Here is a 23,772-nt window from a genome sequence, read left to right as displayed (position 1 = left end):
ACACAAGCCACTATGTCTTTATTTTGAAGAACCAGTTGTACAAGTTTTCCACGCTGATGAAAGTTCACTATCAGGTGAAGTTGATGTGATCTTACACTTGTGTACAAAACAATGAAAAGATCAAGTGCCTTTAATCTTCTGACAAGTGTTGTATCTTTCTTTCAAGACCCTGTCATAGACTTCTTGTATTTCCTCATATTGTACGAAAACATAGGTAATTCCTTTGATATGTTTTTTACAGAATTCAAACATTTCTTGAGGTGTTATGATATGATTGCCATCGGTCCACTGCAGACTTGCTTTTGTGACAGCTCGCTTTGTTGTATACCTGACACCACCACAAGCATTCCTCCCATGGCATGAAGCAAAAAAATGCCATTCTACATCGAACCCAAAAACTTCTTTATGAAAGGAGATGTTAATATTTTTTTTTTTATATCGACCTGTTGCCACATCCTAAAAGTAAATCAGTTTTTTTTTTTTTTTTTTTTTTTTTTTTTAATGGAAGGGTGGTGCTGTATAATGTAGTTTTTTAATTTTACTTGAAAAATGTGTGCTGCTGTAGTGTTGTGTTCAAGGTAGTCACTTATGAAACAAAAGCTGTGGCACATCAGTTTATCTTCATCTTTATAATAGAATACAAATGGATGAACTGTGGCCTGTTTGTGCCCAGTGGTGTCCTTGTACTTCATCTTGAACAACAAAGGAATAATTTTCTGAAAAGTCAGCAAGAACTAACCATTCATCAGCTGCCAAGGTTTGCTTTTTGTCTTTCAAAAATTTTCTTTGAACTTTTGCAATAAAATGATGCATTTTGTGATTTTATGACTGTCACCATTTCCGTTCTGTCTTGTGTCATCCATTGTTTGTATTTTATATTGTCATGCATCAAATCGTCTTCTTCGGATTCTTCAAACATGTCAAGTAAGGCTTGTTTGCCTGGACAATCTGCGCATTTTCCCATGATCATACAATTGTAACTGTCAATATTGCATACCATAACTTCCAAAAAGTATTTATAGTCAACTCTAAGATTGGCCACATCTATCATCAAGCAATTTGTTAACATCGAGTATAGATTTAAGTGTCAGGAAGTCATTTCTGAAAGTATTTGTATGGAGTGTAGCCATGTATGGAAGTGAACATGGACGATAAGTAGTTTGGACAAGAAGAGAATAAAAGCTTCCAAAATGTGGTGCTACAGAAAAATGCTGAAGATTAGATGGGTAGATCACATAACTAATGAGGAGGTATTGAATAAAATTGGGGAGAAGAGGAGTTTGTGGCACAACTTGACTAGAAGAAGGGATCGGTTGGTAGGACATGTTCTGAGGCATCAAGAGATCACCAATTTAGTATTGGAGAGCAGCGTGGAGGGTAAAAATCGTAGAGGGAGACCAAGAGATGAATACACTAAGGATGTAGGCTGCAGTACGTACTGGGAGATGAAGCAGTTTGCACAGAATAGAGTAGCATGGAGAGCTGCATCCAACCAGTCTCAGGACTGAAGACAACAACAACAACAACTTTACGTTCTGACAATACAAACAAACACAAACATTGTGGGTGCCAGATGCCCCTGCAACAATACACCATCTTGGTCTCAACTCGCAAAACTTTAATCTTCCAATTTTAATGTCAGGATTTTCTTTTTTAAATTCGGTGAATAGTTCATTTAAATTACACAATATTAACCTTTTTTTGTCTTTGAATCTTAGAACCATTTCTTTCACAGAAAAACAGTCTTTTTTGCCAGACATCAAACGGCTGTTATTGTCATTGTCATAATACTGAATAACTTTATTGATTGTGTTTCCATCTACCAAATTAGATGCACTTTTCATTTGTAATGCTGGTAAAATCCCGTTCTTTTAGTAATTGCCTTCTTAACTTAACAAGACGTTCTGATGCATTAAGGTCATCACTAACTTTTGCTTGACTCCAAGAATTCGCTAGTAAACTGATAACCTTAATTTTATCCTCTTTGAAGTACTGCATTTAGTTTTTAGTTTTTCTATCAAATCATCATATTCGGTTGGTGAAGTTTTAGGACTTCCATCTGTTTTAGTACAAATTGTATTTTGAAATGAAACTTCCAAATTCTTTTTGACTGTAGCTGCCACTTTCTCAATTTTTGTGTTCAAGGCATTTGGTCTTTTATCTTGACTTAGTTTTTCTAATTTTACTAGCAGGCAATATACCCAGGATTTCACAAGCTGTTTCTACTTTTTTAATGGTTGCTGATAAGTCACAAAATTCTGTATCTGAGGTTTCACTATCCTTTCTCTTGTGAATTACAAATATCTTAGAACATGTTGGACACAATGTTTTTCCTGGTTGGAGATTGACAAAAGGGCTTTTATTTTTAGAATAATGATCAAATGTTATTTCTCGCAGACCTTTTGTTATGGGTTTTTTATGTTTCTCAAAAGGGTCCAAGCGAGACTGACCAAAAAGGTGATGAATTTTTTTAAAAGTATCATGGTGCTTGCATGTTGATTTGACATCTGGGTCGACTTGTTAGTGAAACAACACTTTTTCTTCTTCACTGTAATCTTCGATTAAAGTAATGTCTTTAGGATACACTCCATACACACTTTTATTACATGCTTCATTAATAATAACACCAACAGAACACTGAGACACTATTTTCGAACTGCACACTTCAAGAAATTATAGCTAAATAAGTGTGAGTAGACAATTGTTGGTGTAAGGGGGAAGACAACAGTCAGACTTGTATAGGCTTGCAGATGCAATTGTTAGTATGCTGAAACAATTATCACAGCATTGTTTCAACAAATAATCATTAGCTAGTGTAATGTGGTGTGTTACATTATGCAGTTCGTATACTTTATTTGGTTAGCCTACCAGATATCACAGATGTTAAAAAACATATTTTTGACTCATGTTTGTAAAATTTTTTCCATAACTTCCAATTGAATCTCAAAGTTGAAATTTATACTGAAGTTTGATATCATAAAGGTCTATTAACTGTGAAATTTTCAGGTTTTTATCTGGTCCCCCAACAAAGATATTGCAGGTCACAAAATGGAAATATTAAAAAATATATATATTTTTTAAAATAGTGTATTTTTTAAAGTGTAAGCTGCTCACCATTGATACTCTATAAAAAGTAACCATACTATGCAGTGTAAGAGCAGAAAAAATATTAAATCTGAGAAATTAATCTTTCTTTGGAAAACTAGTGTTCAAAACTTGTTTTTTAATTTGTGGCTGATAACTTTGAACTATTAAAATATATTAAATAATACGTTCAGCTAAGTGATAATGATGTTAATTTGTAGCCCAGAGAGTGTTGAACTAAATGCATTTTATCTGAAAGGCTTAGGACAATCCCCTACTGAATAATTGTAAAAAATGTAGATGCATGCAAATACGAAAAACGCATGCGGCCTGGAACAAATATTGCCGCCATTTCAAAATAATAAACAGTAAATTTAAAAAAAAAAATATTTTTGTGACTACTAAACACAGAGCAAAACTTAATCACAACTAACACTTGGTTCAAGAATCATAAAAGAAGATTGTATACATGGAAGAAGCCTGGAGATACTGGAAGGTTTCAGATAGATTATATATGAGGTGCATTCAAGTTCTAAGGCCTCCAATTTTTTTTCTCCGGACTGGAAAGAGATAGAAACATGCGCATTGTTTTAAAATGAGGTCGCGTTCATTGTCAATACGTCCCAGAGATGGCAGCACCGTACGGCAGATGAAATTTTACCGCCAGCGACGAGAATGAGAACTGTTTTAAATACTTAAAATGGTGACGTTTTCCTTACTTGAACAGCGTGCAATCATTCGTTTTCTGAATTTGCGTGGTGTGAAACCAATTGAAATTCATCGACAGTTGAAGGAGACATGTGGTGGTGGAGTTATGGATGTATCGAAAGTGCGTTCGTGGGTGCGACAGTTTAATGAAGGCAGAACATCGTGTGACAACAAACTGAAACAACCTCGGGCTCGCACAAGCCGGTCTGACGACATGATCGAGGAAGTGGAGAGAATTGTTTTGGGGAATTGCCAAATGACTGTTGAACAGATCGCCTCCAGAGTTGGCATTTCTGTGGGTTCTGTGCACACAATCCTGCATGACGACCTGAAAATGCGAAAAGTGTCATCCAGGTGGGTGTCACGAATGCTGACGGACGACCACATGGCTGCTCGTGTGGCATGTTGCCAAGCAATGTTGACGCGCAACGACAGCATGAATGGGACTTTCTTTTCGTCGGTTGTGACAATGGATGAGACATGGATGCCATTTTTCAATCCAGAAACAAAGCGCCAGTCAGCTCAATGGAAGCACACAGATTCACCACCACCAAAAAAATTTCGGGTAACCACCAGTGCTGAAAAAATGATGGTGTCCATGTTCTGGGACAGTGAGGGTGTAATCCTTACCCATTGCGTTCCAAAGGGCACTATGGTAACAGTTGCATCCTACAAAAATGTTTTGAAGAACAAATTCCTCCCTGCACTGCAACAAAAACGTCCGGGAAGGGCTGCGCGTGTGCTGTTTCATCAAGACAACACACCCGCACATCGAGCTAACGTTACGCAACAGTTTCTTCGTGATAACAACTTTGAAGTGATTCCTCATGCTCCCTACTCAACTGACCTGGCTCCTAGTGACTTTTGGCTTTTTCCAACAATGAAACACACTCTCCGTGGCCGCACATTCACCAGCCGTGCTGCTATTGCCTCAGCAATTTTCCAGTGGTCAAAACAGACTCCTAAAGAAGCCTTCGCCGCTGCCATGGAATCATGGCGTCAGCTTTGTGAAAAATGTGTACGTCTGCAGGGTGATTACGTCGAGAAGTAACGCCAGTTTCATCGATTTCGGGTGAGTAGTTAATTAGGAAAAAATCGGAGGCCTTAGAACTTGAATGCACCTCGTAATGGTAAGACAGAGATTCAGGAACCAGGTTTTAAATTGTAAGACATTTTCAGGGGCAGATGTGGACTCTGACCACAGTCTATTGGTTATGAACTGTAGATTAAAACTAAAGAAACTGCAAAAAGGTGGGAATTTGAGGAGATGGGACCTGGATAAACTGAAAGAACCAGAGGTTGCAGAGAGCTTCAGGGAGAGCATTAGGGAATGATTGACAAGAATGTGGGAAAGAAATACAGTAGAAGAAGATTGGGTAGCTTTGAGAGATGAAATAATGAAGGTAGCGGAGCAGCAAGTAGGTAAAAAGAGGACTAATAGAAATCCTTAGGTAACAGAAGAGATATTGAATTTATTTGATGAAAGGAGAAAATATAAAAATGCAGTAAGCGAAGCAGGCAAAAAGGAATGCAAACGTCTCAAGAATGAGGTAGACAGGAAGTGCAAAATGGCTAAGCAGGGATGGCTAGAGGACAGATGTAAGGATGTGGTGGCGCATATTACTAGGGGTAAGATAGATACTGCCTACAGGAAAATGAAAGAGACCTTTGCAGAAAAGAGAATCACATGCGTGAATATCAAGAGCTCAGATGGAAAACCAGTTCTAAGCAAAGGAAATCAGAAAGGTGGAAGGAGTATATAGAAGGGTAAGATAGATACTGCCTACAGGAAAATGAAAGAGACCTTTGCAGAAAAGAGAATCACATGCATGAATATCAAGAGCTCATATGGAAACCCAGTTCTAAGCAAAGGAAATCAGAAAGGTGGAAGTAGTATATAGACGATCTATACAAGGGCGATGTTGTTGAGGACAATATTATAGAAATGGAAGAGAATGTAGATGAAGATGAAATAGGAAATATGATATTATGTGAAGAGTTTGACAGAGCACTGAAATACCTGAGTCGAAACAAGGCCCCGGCAGTAGACAACATTCCATTAGAACTACTAACAGCCTTGTGAGAGCCAGGCCTAACAAAACTCTACCATCTAGTGAGCAAGATGTATGAGACAGGCGAAATACCCTCAGACTTAAAGAAGAATATAATAATTCCAATCCCAAAGAAAGCAGGTATTGACAGATGTGAAAATTACTGAACTATCAGTTTAATAAGCCACGGCTGAAAAATACTAACACGAATTCTTTACAGACAAATGGAAAAACTGGTAGAAGCCAACCTCGGGGAAGATCAGTTTGGATTCCGTAGAAATGTTGGAATACGTGAGGCAATACTGACCCTATGACTTATCTTAGAAAATAGATTAAGGAAAGGCAAACCCACGTTTGTAGCATTTGTAGACTTAGGGAAAGCTTTTGACAATGTTGACTGGAGTTACTCTCTTTCAAATTCTGAAGGTGGCAGGGAGCGAAAGGCTATTTACAATTTGTACAGAAACCAGATGGCAGTTATAAGAGTCAAGGGCAGGGTGTATACGACCTGGGACAACCGGGAGATCCGAGAAAAACCCGGGAATTTTTTCATCTGGGAGAAAATCGGGATAAACCCGAGAATTTTTCGGAATTCCATGAATTTTTCATTATTTTAGTTTTCAGTTAAATTTTTGTGATTTTGACGGGTAAGAACCAATACTCTAACAAAGGATATTACTGTATACCGCTTCTGCAGTATAATACTGCAGCAACAAAACATGAACGGGAGAAAAAAAAAACCAAAATAAAACTTAAGTCGCAAAAGGAATACGCCATATACAACAATGAAACACAGTGCTCATACAAGCATTTGCCAACTGCAAAATGTGTCAAAGGCTTTGGGAAGACTGTGCAATGCTTCCTAACAACAAATTGTCTCCGATGAGCATGACGTCACAACTGTTTACTTTAGATTTGTTTGAGCAGTTGCGGGCCGGCCCTTGTGCATGTGCAGTCGAGTCACGTATGAGAAGTACCTTTCCCCGCTTCTTGCTACAGACGTGTGGCTGGGCGTTACTATCTAATATTGCCCCGGTTCAGAAATATCGGAGGTCCAGGGCTGATTCACAGAGCAGTCTGAGTTCTAGTGGGGAGTCTCCACGTGACCGGTGTTTACATTTAGTGATTTTGCTGTTTCCTCTTCATTTATTGCTCTCACATTAAACGAAAACAAAACGGATATCTATGGCCATGGAGCTATCAAATGAATTAAAATACGTTCTCATAATTACGGAAGGCTAAAATATGTTATTAGTTTCAGGTTTTATCTCCACCTTTCTGACAATCAGGCATTAATCGCCTTGCAGAATAATGAAGTTATTTTTGTCGGTTTGCTAAAGAAATTTGGCTTTCATTAATCTTTTCCGCTGGGGCAGTCAATTTATTTGAAACGAAGTGTTTAAATCCATGCTATGGGCTAGTTTCAACTGTTCACTGCATTTCAAAAGTGCATGTTTTCATCTTCTAGCACATATGGCATTATGCCATAATAAAGAACCAAACATGAGATAATACAGCACCGGTACTCAAGAAAATTTACATCCGAATCTGGACATACGAATGTGCACTTTAAGCCGAATTACGCATTGTAGTATGGTTCACGAAATTCTGATGTTCTTGGAGTATCCTCTGATGTCTTGCTTCTTTTATGACACAGTGTAAGATCTTTTAATGTTTTACACCTACGAACATACGGGCTTCATACATCATCATAGATGCGCAAGCGCGGTGACACCTGTTTCTGGCACTCTCCGGCAACTACTGAAACAAACCTATTTCTAACAGGTCATGGGAAAATATTTCGAATGGTTTTTTGAAAAGCTTTACTTTCAAAGTAAATTTCCTTTTATGCAAGATGAATTATGTGCGAGAATGTATGATGAATTTCTTAAATCGCAGAGTGTTTGACTCTCATTTAAAAATCAAGTCTTTGAAGACGTACATTTAGAAAAATTTCGAGCTCAGAAGATCATACATTTATGTCTTCATTAAAAATTTTACTGACGCATTTGTGTGTTGTACCTTTAAGTGTAACACACGCAAAAAATCAACATTATATGTGAAAGCTTAGCTTCTCTTGCAGCTTACTAATCTCAGAGACCAATATTGTATGTGAAAGCTTTTCTTTTCTTGTAGTAACGCTGTGTATGTTAATTAAACCATTAACTTTTCCTATTTGTGTGTACGTGTTACTTAACACTGATATTGCTATTGGCTGACTACATCACGTATCCTACGCTAGAAGATCCGCTGTCATCGGCTGGCGAGATCACGTGACGAGCTAGGACTGGCTACAAAAGCGCATTGCAGTCTTGATTTCAATGCTTCGGAAAGTAACATGCGGCGTTTGGTTGAATTTAAATTTAAACTTTCATAATATGCAGCATACATGTTGCTGCACATCAAAGATCTTTCCATAACGTGTTTTTTACTATAACCATTCAAAGGATTGATAAGTTTTACAGTTCCGAGGAAAAGTATACTGTCACTTGACAGGGAAAAAGTGTATTTTCACCCGGGAGAAAGTGTAATTTTAACCGGGAAATCGGAGAATTTTTTTTTCTTGTCCGCGTACACACCCTGAAGGGGCATGGAAGGGAAGCAGTGGTTGGGAAGGGAGTGAGACAGGGTTGTAGCCTATCCCCGATGTTATTCAGTCTGTGTATTGAGCAAGCAGTAAGGACACAAGAGAAAAATTTGGAGTAGGAATTAAAATGCATTGAGAATAAATAAAAACTTTGAGGTTAGCCGATGATATTGTAATTCTGTCAGAGACAGCAAGGACCTGGAAGAGCAGCTGAACGGAATGGACAGTGTCTTGAAAGGAGGATATAAGATGAACATCAACAAAAGCAAAACAATGATAATGGAATGTAGTTGAATTAAGTCGGGTGATGCTGCGGGAATTAGATCAGGAAATGAGACACTTAAAGTAGTAAAGGAGTTTTGCTATTTGGGGAGCAAAATAAGTGATGATGGTCGAAGTATAGAGGATATAAAATGTAGACTGGCAATGGCAAGGAAAGCGTTTTTAAAGAAGATAAATTTGTTAACATCGAGTATAGATTTAAGCGTCAGGAAGTCATTTCTGAAAGTATTTGTATGGAGTGTAGCCATGTATGGAAGTGAAACATGGATGATAAATAGTTTAGACAAGAAGAGACTAGAAGCTTTCGAAATGTGGTGCTACAGAAGAATGCTGAAGATTAGATGGGTAGATCACATAACTGATGAGGAGGTATTGAATATAATTGGAAAGAAGAGAAATTTGTGGCACAACTTGACTAGAAGAAAGGATCAGTTGTAGGGCATATTCTGAGGCATCAAGGGATCACCAATTTAGTACTGGAGGGCGGCGTGGAGGGTAAAAATTGTAGAAGGAGACCAAGAGATGAATACACTAAACAGATTCAGAAGGATGTAGGTTGCAGTAGATACTGGGAGATGAAGCTGCTTGCACAGGATAGAGTAGCATGGAGAGCTGCATCAAACCAGTCTCTGGACTCAAGACCACTACAACTAAACATTGGGTAATTCACCCAGTAAATATAAAATTTTTCTGAGATGGTCAAGCAACCAGTGCTCTACCACTTGGTGTGGATTGAACCTTATATTTCATTCTTGTTGTATCACATGACTGATGATGTGTTACACAATATAAATTTACAATGGAAATAATCAATTGTTGATAATATAATATTAACAAATAGGTAGGAAATCTACTCACCAAGGGCAGCAGGGGAAAACACACACACACACACACACACACACACACACTCACTCACTCTAAAGGATTTAACTTCTACAAGCTTTTGGAGCCAGTGGCTCTTTCTTCTGGTAGAAGACTTGAAGAGGAAGGAAGAGGGGTGAAGGAAAAGAACTGGAGGGGTTTAAGGAAAGTGGTAAAGTTCAGAAAAGTCGCCCAGAACCCCTCGTCAGGGGAGACTTACTGGATGGGATGAGAAGGAAAGACTGATTGTTGGGGACTGCACTGGACGAGATTTGAAAACCCAAGAGCTTAAAGGTGGAAGACAGAGATTACTACTAAAACATCGTGCATGAGTTAATAACAGTCATTTTCCTTCACCCCTCTTCTTTCCCCTTCAACTCTTCTGTCAGAAGAAGGAGCCATTGGTTTCGAAAGCTTGTAAAAGTTAAATCCTCTTGTGTGTGTGTTCCCCTGCCACCACTTAGTGAGTAGATTTTGTATCTATCCATTTATATTATATTATCAACAATACAAATTAAGTGAACATTGTCATATTTCCTCAGAATCATAGGGAAATATGCATATGTAAGAGTGACTGATTTCATTTTCTAGATGATGCAAGAACAGGGAAGCAATATAAACCATCAGCTGATAAAAAGGACAAGAAACTTGATGAAAGTTTAAAACAAGACACAAAAGGAGAGTCATGTCCATGGCGAGGTGTTAGCCTTGAGGATATTAAAAGTGGTTATGGTCTGTGGGGATACCCCCAGTTGCCTCCAGTTCGGTCATCAAACAGCCATGCTGTGCTATATCAGGTAATACACATTGACTGTTTTCATGGTGGATGTTGTTTATGACTGCCTTAAATTTGGATATCACTTAAAAATTAAATTCATACCCTATAAAAGGAAGGGGCATGAGTGAAAGTACGTACCCATGTTATATACCAGTTATGCTGCAAATATTGTGCAGTATTGTACGTGGGCAGGACAAGTAACCAACTTTCTATTCACATGTATGGCCACCGCCAAAGTTTGGCAAACCACAGACTTCACCATCTAATTCACTATCTAATTCCAAACATGTTGCACACCACAATACAGAAGACTTCAACAGCTGCTTCTCTACTGGGGCCATTTGGATACTCCCTTCCATCACAAATTAAATACCACTGTTTACATAAACATAACACACAAATAGCATTGTAAGTGGCTACATTTGTACAAGCAAGTATGTAATTTGAAATGATTCTTAAATTTAACATCCCTCATGTAAAAGAAGTTAAGTATGTCTGTTTTCCTTTTAATTAATTTCCTTTTACAGCATAATTTTCTGTCAAATAACTACCAATGGGATGTAGTGGTTCCCTTCAGTTTCTCTGAAATAAAAAAATGGTAAATAACATTATTTAGTGTTTTGTCCATCTTTAGCAACTGTGTTTCAATTTGTTGAAATTATCAGCAACCAGTTGCACAAAAGAAAGACTGTTTGTTTATTTTTATTTTCAGTATATGTTGTCAGACTAAATACCCATCTACTGTGGTCCTGCAGAAGGTACACAGTAATACAATACATAATATTACAGTGTATACTGCGGGACTTGGGACATAATCATAGTTTTGCAGTAGATTGCCTAGTAATCATGTGTAATTTATTATTTTGCCTTTATAGAATTTCTGTAGATCTTTTTGGAGACTTGATTTTAATTTTTAGCTGATTGTCAGCATGTTCTCATTGTATTATACAAGAGGCAATGTGCTTTACAGTATCAATGGTGTATTTTGTCATCAGAGATATTGGTTCATGAGTATTGTTTTATGTGATTTAATAATGTTTCATTAAATTACTTTGTTTTGTTTATTAGTAATGAATATATAAAATATAATTAGTATAAATTCTGTTGTGTTTAGAGAGTTACATCATCTCTGGATGGGGATCGTTATAAAATTTTTGATAAAATTCTTCTTTCTTAGGTTTGTTTGCTCATTTAGAATTTTGCTTGATCATTTTTTGTGTGCGTAGAGGTATCTGCCTTTGTCAGCTGTGTGTACAATTAACAGGCACTGTGATGCATCTGCATTTCATGATTTTATTTTCTGAGATGTGTATGGAATGCTGGTGGATTATTTTTTGCAATTATTCTTATGTTCATGGAATCTTGATTTATAATTTCTCCCTGTTTGACCAATAAGTATTTTTTCACAGTCTTCACATTTTAGTTTATAAACTCCCCACCAAGAAAATTTGTGGGTTTTCTAGTGAACACAAAAATAAAATAAAATGAAATAAGGCCAGTTCCTGATACCTTACTGACTGTATACAAGTCGCTTTCACACAAGTTGTACCATAGTTAAATTATATAATTTTTTGGTTTTTCTAACTCTGTGTTACAATTGCAACTTCATAAAATTGCAGTTTCAGAGCTCTGCATTTATTGTGACAGAGGGTTAAATGTATGGCTCTGATTAAAGATTGGTAGTAAAAGTCCTAGGGATGAGCCGTACACCACCTGTTTAATGCTCTGTTGCTGTATTAGTAAATAATTTATGAAAGGTGGTCCTGCAATCATCGAGTAATTGAGGGTAGACAAGTTATGTGACTTATAAATTAATGAACATAAACGAACACGGAAAATTTGTAATAAACGTAGACAACATTGCAGATGTAACTCTTAAGAACAGGTGATTTATTTATTAAGGTCCAAACTCCTACTGAGTTTAGGTTCTACAAGAGTTTTATTTCTAAATAAAGTTAATTATTGAAATATATCAACAGCCCGTGAATTATCTAGTGTGACGTGGTAGATGACCAAAGTTCCTCTTAAGACCAAGCTGCAATTTGTGTACTCAATACATAATTTCCTTCATCCGCACTGTTAGATGCCCGTAACCAAGATGCGATACGTGATCCATAGTATCTATACATAATTAAAATCACATCACTCTGCCATACTCTCCAAGGCCAGAAAACCAGTTTCTCTCTCTCAGTCAATTTGCTGAACTGTTCTTTTTTCTCCATCCCTCCTGCTCAAAAGAGCATCCATTCTACCACCATCATCATGACACTTCAGCCAGCCAGCCCCAATTAAGTTTCACATTTCGTATAACACTTTTGCGTATATGCAAATGGACCACAACTCTTACATTAATTATTCCATAACTAAAATACGTATCCCCATTTGATGTATTATATCATGACGCATCTGCTGACACCAACTCTTATCATTTTTAGTTACATATCTCATTGACATTGACATATCTGCACTTTTAGCACACCTTCATTCATATTATAATCAGCATTGATAATAGATTAATAAACTGATGCACTGATAACTACATACTGCCTCATTTTATCAGTGTAAGTGTGGAGAATGGTCTGGTTACACACCTGTAGACATATAAACTTAAACTACGGAATACTTACCAACAATGTAATATTCATTGTTTGTTATGATGGTGGCTGTTGTGCAATGTCGTTACTGGACATGTGGTGTCCTGTATATGACAGAACTATTTATCATCAGAAAGTGTAAACATTTGTGATGGAATTAATGATTTGATTATAAAAATGTTTATGATTGCAGGTTGGTAATATTTTATATGATGTATTGCATTCTGTTGATTTTTGACTTTGCTTTTGAATTCACTGTGCGTTTGGATTTTACTGTCATTAGCGAGCCGTATTCACTACTTTGGAGATCAATTCCCTGCAGTCCAGCGTATCTGACCTGTGGCCACCTGTAAATGCCTTGCTAGTAAAACCCATTTTCTTGCTTGTGCTAATGTTCTCAGTGTCCGTAGGCTCTCTCCATACCTGCTCAGTGGAAACTATTTCTAACCCCCTTAGATTTCTGTTCATATTTACTCGGAATCAAAACCCACTGTAACTGTGGTTGTTCCACTGCAGCCTCATGATTGTCCCAAGATTTGTTACGTTACAGACTTCTGTTGTAAGCGTGGAATGGTCGTACATACTGAGTGGAAACTATACCTAGATCACTTGGCAAACTTTTCAGTTCCAGCCAAAGGTTCCTCACGGCTCATTACATTGTACAGTCCTGCACTTCATCTGAAAGTGTTGATATGAATAAGTCTTCAGTGTCTCTATAGATCAACAAAATTAACATTGTGATAGACATTCCAATAAGTTGAGTGATATGGCTAGCTGCCAGCCAATGGTAATTCTTCCTCTAGTGCCAAGTGCTTGCTGTTTCATCTGTTTCTAAATACCAGCAGCATCTTATGTAATGTGGCTGGCTGCAAGTTGTGTCCCGTGCAACTACTATCTTTCAGTCACAAAGTTATTTTATCCAAGCCATATCTGACTTATCTTAACACTGTTTACGTGAGAGAGAGAGAGAGAGAGAGAGAGAGAGAGAGAGAGAGAGAGAGAGAGAGGGGGGGGGGGGGGGGGGGGAGAAAAGAAATATCTCCCATCAGCTGTTGTTTTCCTTAGAAATTCTCTGTGGTGTTCCTGTTGAGTTGTGTTCGTAATCTATTGATTGTATTCATAATGTTTTGCTATGGTGTAGGTCTTACAGGGTGACTCTCTCTGGTTTTCTTCATACTTAGAGGATTGGGAGGTAGAGCTTGGACGTCAGTTTCCCAAAGTAGTAAGACACAGTCCTTAAAAGAAAAAAATTCCTTGAAGGTTTCAGAGCACTGTTAAGTATACTGGTAGCTGACATAACTGGATTGTATTCGTGAAGTCGCTAGTTTGAATTGCGCTAGTATTTTCCTTTTTTTTTACTTGTTTTTTAAATTGCATATTTATTAACAAATGGAAACATTAGTAAATATATACTGTATCATATTTTTAAGATAAAATAGTCTTTTTATTTTTAATTATCATTTGCATTAAATATGAGCATTCACAGTAAATTAAAATTTGGTATAAAAATGTGAAACATCATCAAATATTTAGGTCTGTGTTTGTGTGTGTGTGTGTGTGTGTAAAATTCTGATTTATTTTTTTATGACCAAAATAAAAAATAAATAGATGTTATTTTTATTAAAAATATGATTTGGTATTTGTTAATTGACATTTTGATTTGTTAACGCATACAGAATTGAAGTATGAGATCTGAACCAGCAACTATACAATTACAATCATATTACACTTTGCATTCAGCTACCAACAAATATATTAATAACCAGTGATGTTTTGTACTTAACAGTATTCAGAAATCTTCGTTTATTTATCTGCTAACGTGTCAGTCTCCATGACACTTGCTTGCAGTGTACTTTAATTCTGATTTGTCCCCTTAGCAGTATCCATTGGCCACTGTAGATATGATTGACTCTGAGCTCTTTGAGATTGTGAGGCACCAATGAGTTGGTTCTTGTTCCAGTTAACTAATGACGCTGCTTCTCCTGTTTCCAATTGGCACTTGATAGCTTACCCATTAATTCCAGGTGGATCATCAATCTGGTTGATGCCCCTTTAATTGGCATAACAGGCTTTGTGATGTGGAGTTGTCTATTTCACTGCGATGACATTGCTGTCCTCTTGATCATACAGACACTGGAAAAATGATCTGGCTTGTGACAGGTGGTGCACTCCATGTTGTAATGTGGACATTCATGATATAGGTGTTGCATGATTTGTGTAATCTGTAACAGGTGTATGTGGCCCATCAGTCAGTGCTGAGGAAGGACAGCTGTGGTATGGCACATTCATTGAGGTCTGATGGTGAACTACTTGTTTCAGAATTTCTACTGGTGTAGTGTCAGATGACTATTAGTTACATACATGCTATTTTACCACATTTTGTTGGACTAATTATGGAGTGACGAATCTTGTTTGTCACCATTTAAGCAACTACATCAGCTACGTGAAAGGTTATGCATCTCGACATTGATTTTGATGGTTTGCTGTGCAGGTGCAGCTATTTCAAATGCTTACTCTTATTCTATTAGTCCATCTCTTCCAGACCCTCTCTCTCCATCTTCTTCACTCTGCTCTCTCTTTCCATCACCTCCTGCCCCCCTCTCTCTGTCCATCTCCTCCACTCTGCTCTATTTGTCCATCACCTCCTGGTCCCCCCTCTCCCTCTCCCTCTTCCTCTCCGCCACCTACCCTCTCTCCCCCTCCCCCTCTCCATCTTCCCTCTCTCTCTGTCAATGTGCTCCTCCTCCCTGTGTCCCTCTCCTTCTCCCCCATCTCTTTTACTCTTCTCCTCTCCTTTGTCCCTCTCCTGCACCACCTCTCTGTCAACCTCCTCCACTCCATGCCCCTCTGTCCTTTTTCTGCTCTCTTCTTTGTGTTCATCTCCTCCTCTCCTCTTCTCTTTCCAATTTACCATGCTCACACCAATAGGAGGCTGGCACTCTGACCACCACAGTATTTCTCTCCAGATTGGAACTAATGTGTGTACCAAATTTGGTTGAAATTGTTCCAGGGATTTAGGATGAGCCTATTACCCATAGCTTTGCCCACATGCATGCATGTCATTATATTTTTCCTCTGTACCTATATCAAATTCCACTGTACAGTTTCATTTTCATGCAGCTCAATGTTTATCTCCTGAACTGTGTGTCGTACAATGATATTTTTTTAAGTACATTCAGCAGTGTATGTGGATATTTCCTGTGAAATATGTTACAAATAGAGTTAGTAGTAAAGGAGCACTAAATGAAAAGGTCATACACAATGCTGCAGTTTTTCTCACATCACTATTTGATTTCATATCTCCTAAAGTATGTGTCGTACAATGATATACTTTTGCAGGTACATTCAGTGACGTATATGGATACCGTCTGCAAAATGCATTGCGAATAGAGTTCATAGTAAAGAAGTAATAAATTAAAATGTCATGCATAATGTTGCAGTTTTTCATGCTTCTCTGTATTTGTTGTCATTTTTCCTGAACTATGTGTCACACGGTGATATATTTATGTAGATACTGTCAGTGACAGATGAGGGTACTGTCTGCAAAAATTTAAACTTTTTGCATGATGCGGCAGTTTTTTTTTTACACATTTAACTCTTTATGATGTCATATCTCCTGAACTGTGTTTCGTACAGTGATATAATTTTTCTGGAAAATTCTGTAGTGTATGTGAATGCTACCTGCAAAACATGTAGCAAACACAGTTAGTAGTAAAGAAGTAATGAATTAAAACATATGCTCCAAGTAGCAGTTTTACTGCGTGAACAGAAAAAAAATGTTTGAAGTGATTAACTTTCTTCCTTTCATCATTTTGTGGGTGTTGTCAGCAAGAAAGAGTTTCTTGAAGGTTTGAATTATGTGGAAAGTATGTTGCAAGTCTCTAAGTGCTAACTCTCAAATACTGGATGACTAAAGTATGGGGTATTCACTCATTGTGGGCTACACTGCTTTTTCACCCCCACTCTCACCCTCACCCCTTTGATAGGTAGGAGATACTGACCATCATGTACATCTACATGATTAAATGCCTGGCAGAGGGTTCATTGAACCACCTTTAAGCTACTTCTCTGCCATTCCACTCTCGAACAGCATGCGGGAAAAATGAAACCTTAAATCTTTCTGAAATTTAACGAGAATATCCTGCGACATTGAAAAACATGTTCAGTTTGAATGACTGCCTCCCCAGTTGTTGTATCATATCCATGGCATTATCTCCCCTATTTTATGATAACTCAAAACAAACTGCTTGTCTTTGAGCTTTTCCAGTGTCCTTCACCAATCCTGTCACCTGCAGATCCGACACTCACCGCGCGGCAATACTCCAGAAGAGGGATGGCATGTGTATTGTTAACTGCCTCTTTAGTAAATCTATTGTATTTTTCAAGTGTTTCGCCAATAAATCACAGTTTTTGGTTTGCTTACTATACAACACTATCAATGCGATTGTTCCAGTTTAAGTTATTCATAATTGTAATCCGTAGGTATTTAGTTGAGTTTACAGCCTTTAGATTTGTGTGATTTATCAGGTAACTGGAATTTAGCAGATTCTGTTTAATGCTCATGCGGACAGCTTCATAATTTCCATGATTTAGAGTCAACTACAACATTTTGCACCATGCCGATATTTTGTGTGAACCATTTTTCAATTTGTTTTGATTATCTGATGACATTACATGATGATAAATGGCAGCGTCATCTTCAAACATTCCAAGAGGACTGCTCAGGTTGTCTCCTATATCATTTATATAGCTTAGGACCAACAGAGGACCTATAACTCCTCCTTGGGGAACTCAAGATAGTTCTCCTATTTTACTCAATGATTTTCTGTCATTTATTATGAACTGTGACCTTTCTGACAGGAAATCACAAATACAATGACACAGCTGAGATTACACTCCATAGACATACAATTTAATTGGAAATCATTTGTGAGGAATAGTGTCAAAAGCCTTCTGAAAATCTAAAAATATGGAATCATTTTTATGCCCCCTGTCGATAGCACTCATTACTTCACGAAAATAAAGAACAATATTTTCTGAATCCATGTTGGCTGTTTGCCAATAAATAATTTTCTTTGAGTTGATTCATAATGTCCGAGCACAATACATATTCCAAAATCCTTCTGCAAATTGATGTTAGTGATATGGGTCTGTAATTCATTGGATTATGCCTGTTTCATTTCTTGGATTTTGATGTGACATAGTGATGATTTCTAGACTGTAAGTGATATGTGTACAAAGTTTAGTTGAAATCGGTCCAGCGGTTTAGGAGGAGATTTAAAATGTATGTACATTCATGCATGTATATATACATAACTGTACATACATTTTTATGACACGCTCTTGACAGGTAGGCATGAGAACAGAAATATGACAACACAATACAAAATAATCAGTAACATTTATTAATATTGTGAATATACAGTTTTACTTAACTCTGATAGCGTGTTTGATATGTAGCATTTAGGTTCTTACATTTAATACAGTGAAATTCTAAATAACTTTGCTGTCTTTCGGCAGTGTATTATTTTGCCACGTGACTGGAAACATTGTGCTGACACCCATGGTTAACTGTTCCTATTTCTATGTAAACAGCAATTGTTATGTTGGAATTGTACCGTATTTACTCTAATCTAAGCCGCACATTTTTCCGGTTTTTGTAATCCAAAAAACCGCCTGCGGCTTAGAATCGAGTGCAAAGCGGAAGTTCTGAAAAATGTTGGTAGGTGCCGCCACAACTAACTTCTGTCGTCGAATATATGTAGCTCTTCGCAGGCACAAAGATAAATACTGGCACCAAAACCTCTGCGTCAGTAAATAAATTAAAAAAAAAGAAAGATGGAAGACGAGCTTTTTTTCTCCAGCCTGAGTTTCGACCACTGCATTTTCATACATTATCCAACAAAGTAAATACAAATTCCGTATTGTTAAACTTCTAATGTAGCAGCATTTCAATGCACTACGAAAATCCGACTGGCAAGATTGTTTGGGATGTTTGTCAATATGGCCAACTCTGCGTTCTGAATTTTTCCTACGTGTGAGAAGAGATGGTTGCTTATAGGAACTTTTATGAATTGTGAATCACATGCAGTATTCTCTTCACCATAATAATAATAATAATAATATGGATATAAACATTTTGCCATGTATTCTTTCGTGTTTGCTGCTATCTCATTTAAATCATGTCTGCCTAATAAACTACGAAACTAGAGTGAGACAACAGCAAAGGTGGAAGAATATACATATCATGTCATGTTTATATTCATATTATTCTTATGCCAAATATTGATACAGTCAGAAATAAAGTACGACAATTGATTGGATTTTTAAATCTAAGATGACTCTAATTTCTGTGCAGAATGTAATGTACTAAAGAGGCGTCTGCAAAGATTTTCAAACGGAGAAAAATTTTTGCTAGACTCTCGTTCAGAACATCTTCTATCATACGCAGTCAATTATTTGGTTCTTGTTGATCATTATCAAAGAAAGCAGCAGTGTAAGTAACAACAAATAACAGTCTCTTGCCATTCTCTCTCTCTCTCTCTTTTTTTTTTTTTTTAAAAGCGGCGGTAGCGCGCACAAAAGCAAGCCATACCGCGAGTGCCGACAGGTCGTAAACACTCATGATCAGAATGCGACAAACAATGCATGACACAGTACAGTAATGCATTTTCAGCATTGAGTGACGTAAACACCTATAACAAAGAGAACGGCACTTATCAGATCAAAGAAAAATAAGCAATCAGTTTAAACCAGACGAAGTACGTGAAAAAGGAATAATACGGAGGGAGCACCTGACGCACAGCAACGGCTACCTGCTAAAGCTTAACTGCTAAGCTTACGACTCGAACCAAATTACTATAGCTGTATCGTCATTCATTTGACCTAAATTGTGTCTTATATTACAATGGACCAACTTTGTTTCGATTTGGAGGTGCACCCTAAAACTTTTCTCTCCCCTTGAATTTCGAGTCTCAGATTTCAGGTGTGACTTAGATTCGTGAAAATTTTTTTCCCTCAATTTCGAGACTCATTTTTCAGGTGCGGCTTAGATTCGAGTGCGGCTTAAATTCGAGTAAATAAGGTAGTCTTCCGAATGGAAAATAGAACTCAGTAACTGCAGAACTGCTGGCGCTACAGGAACTGAGTGAGTTTTGTGGCATGTCATTTTTATGCTTGTCGGAACAAGGATCTCCATCTGCACCAGTACTAGGTGGAAGCAAAATAGTCCATGGTTGACAGCACTTCCTCTGGTGGCATGTAACACTATTGGAAGTGTTTGATTCACCATTGATGTGTGATGGAAGCAGAAGGTTGTCCCAATTAGCAAGTATTATCTATAGGCAGCTGCTTGTAACTGAGAAGGTGCTTGGCGAGTGATTGCACCTGTGTGGTGGTGGACTCTTTTGGTATTGCTGTGTGTCTTTTGAGTCATGGATACAGCAACTCTCCCCCGTCAGGAAAGCTGATGAAGCCGGGTGGCTTCATTGACTTCCTGCTTTCTTGCTTAGTAGTGTGCACATTTGGTTGATGCATACATGTTGCTCTTCCTGGAATTTGTCCATGGTATTGTGAGAAACTGATGAAGAACCACATTGAGGTGGTAGTGTGGTCAGGCATTTGCCATTATGTTGTGTATAGGCGAGTGTGATGTGCAGTGTTTGCTACTGCCGGTGCATCACTGGCTGGCTACAGTAGGACCCTGCTGCTGGAGGTGCTGGCGGGGGCAGTTGCCAACTGTGTCAGAAGGTTCCCCAGATGGCTGGCTGCATACAAGTCTTCAGATTGTATAAAAGAAAACAGCCTAGGAGTTCTGCCTACATGCATGTGAGTAGGGTGCAGCCTGATTTGATTTTTAAGGTGTTTTGGGATTCCTTGTGAACACCGAACTTTGAACATTACATTACCAAGTTGCTCTGCGAGTGTGCTAGGTACCTGTGACTTATTCCCATACTTTTACATTATAATGAGTATGGTATGAGTCAATTTAAAAAAAAAAAGTGTTTTGACTGTTGCTGAAGCTCAGGTTGTGGATGCATTATCACTTTAAAATTGACATTAATGTGCAATGAAGTCTTCCATGTAGTTTATGAGCTGGATATTGTGTGTGATGTGGAGTAGCTCTGTACTGAAAGAGGAACATCAATAAAGCAGTTTCTTTATTGCACTATTAGTCAAGCTGCATCATGTGTGATGTGAAAGTGTGATCAAATCTTTCAGCGAGCCCATTGGCCTCAGTATGAAACGGTACAGTCTTGAAGTGTGAAATGCTGTTGCTTTTACAAAATAATTTAAATTCTTAGGAAAAAAAAGTGCTGTTGTCAGTCACAATAGATTTTGGCAATTCTTCAATAGGAAGGACCTTTAATAAAGCCTGAATAGTCTTTGTGGAAGATATTGATGATGTCTGTATTACAAATTGATGAGGATGAGCCAGTAACTTCTGAGAAATACTCCTGTAAAATCAATACACAGACGTGACCAAGGTTTCTGATGCCTGTGGTTACAGAAAATATTGTTGAGACGAAGCTGGCGGGTACGATTGACATAAGTGCCATTTTGCCAGCATCATTTCAATGTATTTGTCAATATTGTTGCAGTAGCAAAGTTTTTGGTTGAAACTATGCTCCAGCAGCATTGCTGTGTCATCTGTAGTACCTTAGAATTTAAGCACCACAGGGATAATCACTTGTGTCTTGTCTGATTCTGAATGTAACAGAATGACACCTTTGCACACTGTATTTGCCTTATATTCCAATAAGATTTCATCTTTGGCTGATTAAGGAACTTCTTATCAGTAGGTCACTTCATTTGAATGTTGTTGTTGTTGTTGTTGAGGTCTTCAGTCTGAAGACTGGTTTGATGCAACTCTCCGTGCTACTCTATCATGTGCAAACTTCTTCATCTCGAAATAACTACTGCACCCTACATCCTTTTGAATCTGTTTGTTGTATTAATCTCTTGGTCTCCCTCTATGATTTTTGCCCCCACAATTCCCTCCTATACTAAACTGGTGATCCCTTGATGTCTCAGAATGTGTTCTACCAACCAGTCCCTCCTTTTAGTCAGGTTGCGCCACAGATTTCTTTTCCCCCTCAGTTCTATTCAGTACTTCCTCATTAGTTGCATGATCTAAACATCAAATCTCAGCATTATTATGTAGCACTATATTTCAAAGGCTTCTATTCTCTTCGTGTCTGACCTGTTTATCGTCCATGTTTCACTTCCATACATGCCTACACTTCATTCAAATGCTTTCAGAAGACACTTCCTAAATTTAAACCTGTATTCGATGTTAACAAATTTCTCTTCTTCAGAAATGCTTTCCTTGTCATTGCCAGTCTAGATTTTATATCCTCTCTACTTTGTCCATCATAAGTTATTTTTCTGCCCAAATAAGAAAACTCGTCTACTTTTTTAAGTGTCTCATTTGCTAATCTGATTCCCTCAGAGTCATCTGCTTTAATTCAGATACATTCCATCATCCTTGTTTTGCCTTTGTTGATGTTAATCTTATATCCTTTCCATTTTAATATACTGTGTAATCTTAGAAAAATCTGTATCTTTGGCACAAGTTTGGTAATTAAATTACAGTTTACTGGGAAATTTTTCAGTGTCTTGACTACCGATATCTGTTGAAAAACAAATATCAGCTTATGAGACAAACTTTTTGTTTTGCTCTGTTGGCATACATGAAATCAAAACTGCATGCGCATTTTGCTGTGGACCTGAATATAATTACATAGTCATAATTCGACAGAAGTAGTGCCCAGCACCACAAATGCTGAGCTGTCAAAGTGTGACAACTGCAAATTGCAAAAACTTTCTTCCTGATCTGACTGTAATTTCTTTGTGCCACTGTCAGAGTCCCTGAAGCATACACAGTTGCTCATTCAAAACCATGATATCGATGTGACAGAACGGCAGCTTGCCACAGTCTAAAGCATCAGCAGCAGCTGTGAGCATTTTGTTCTTATCATATGTTGTAAACGTTTGGCATCAAGCACACACTGTTTTAATTTGTTAAATGCGCATTGGCGTTCACTGTTACAATTCCATCTGATTCCTTTATGCAACAACTTGTGCAGTGGTTCACTGATATAAGCTGCCTGAGGAAGAAAATTCCTTTAATAATTTATTTGTCGTAATATGGCATGTAATTGCTTTACATCCTTGGGAGCTAGAAGGTCTTTAAGGGTGTCAGTGTGTTACAGTGTCAGTTTGATGCTGTTTGCTAGCAGTATGTGCCCTAAATATTGCACTTCATGTTGAAAGAGGCATTTATCTTTGTAGCATTTCAAATTTGCCGCTTGTAGAATTTTGAAAATAGATTCCAAATTCTGTAAGAATTCTGCCGGAAGTATTCCTGAGATACATGTCATTAAAGTAGTACACAGTACTATGGAGCTTTCCAAATTAATTGTTCTAAATACCGCTGGAACAAGCACAGTGCGCAGGCAATTCCGAAGAGTGACCATTTGTAAAAGTAGAGACTGGATGAATTATTTATCACCATAAATCTCTGTCTCTCTTCATCCAAAGGGATCAGCAAATTTGCTTCTTCAAGATCCACTTCGGTAAAGTAAACACTACCAGCTAATTTCTGTTTCGGTTCTTCTGGCTTGGGAATGGGTATGAGTCAGTAATATATTGAATAATAACCGTTGCTTTGAAATCTCTGCAGACGCTTAGTGAGCTGTTCAGTTTCTGTGCAGTTGTGATTGGCATAGTCCCTTGGCTAGGTGGGTGGTTATGACATCTTTAACCTCATTCTGTGCAAGACATTGACTTTCGCTTTTAATGCAAAAGGTTTGCATAATTTTGGCA

General features: G+C 37.7%; 1 protein-coding gene across 2 annotated transcripts in view; it reads left to right on the top strand.

Moving 5' to 3' along the window:
* Positions 1 to 23,772, top strand: part of LOC126179348 (poly(ADP-ribose) glycohydrolase-like) — a 152,992-nt gene that overhangs the window by 38,356 nt on the left and 90,864 nt on the right. For both annotated transcript variants that reach the window (XM_049924602.1, XM_049924601.1), the window contains one exon: positions 10,165 to 10,370. In XM_049924602.1, coding sequence (XP_049780559.1) covers positions 10,165 to 10,370 — 206 coding nt within the window. The remainder of the gene's footprint in view (positions 1 to 10,164; positions 10,371 to 23,772) is intronic.

Source organism: Schistocerca cancellata, chromosome 1 (assembly GCF_023864275.1).
Source record: "Schistocerca cancellata isolate TAMUIC-IGC-003103 chromosome 1, iqSchCanc2.1, whole genome shotgun sequence".
In the NCBI taxonomy this organism is placed as follows: domain Eukaryota; kingdom Metazoa; phylum Arthropoda; class Insecta; order Orthoptera; family Acrididae; genus Schistocerca; species Schistocerca cancellata.
Note: the sequence above shows the minus strand (reverse complement) of the source record. Positions and strands in the feature narration are given on the sequence as shown.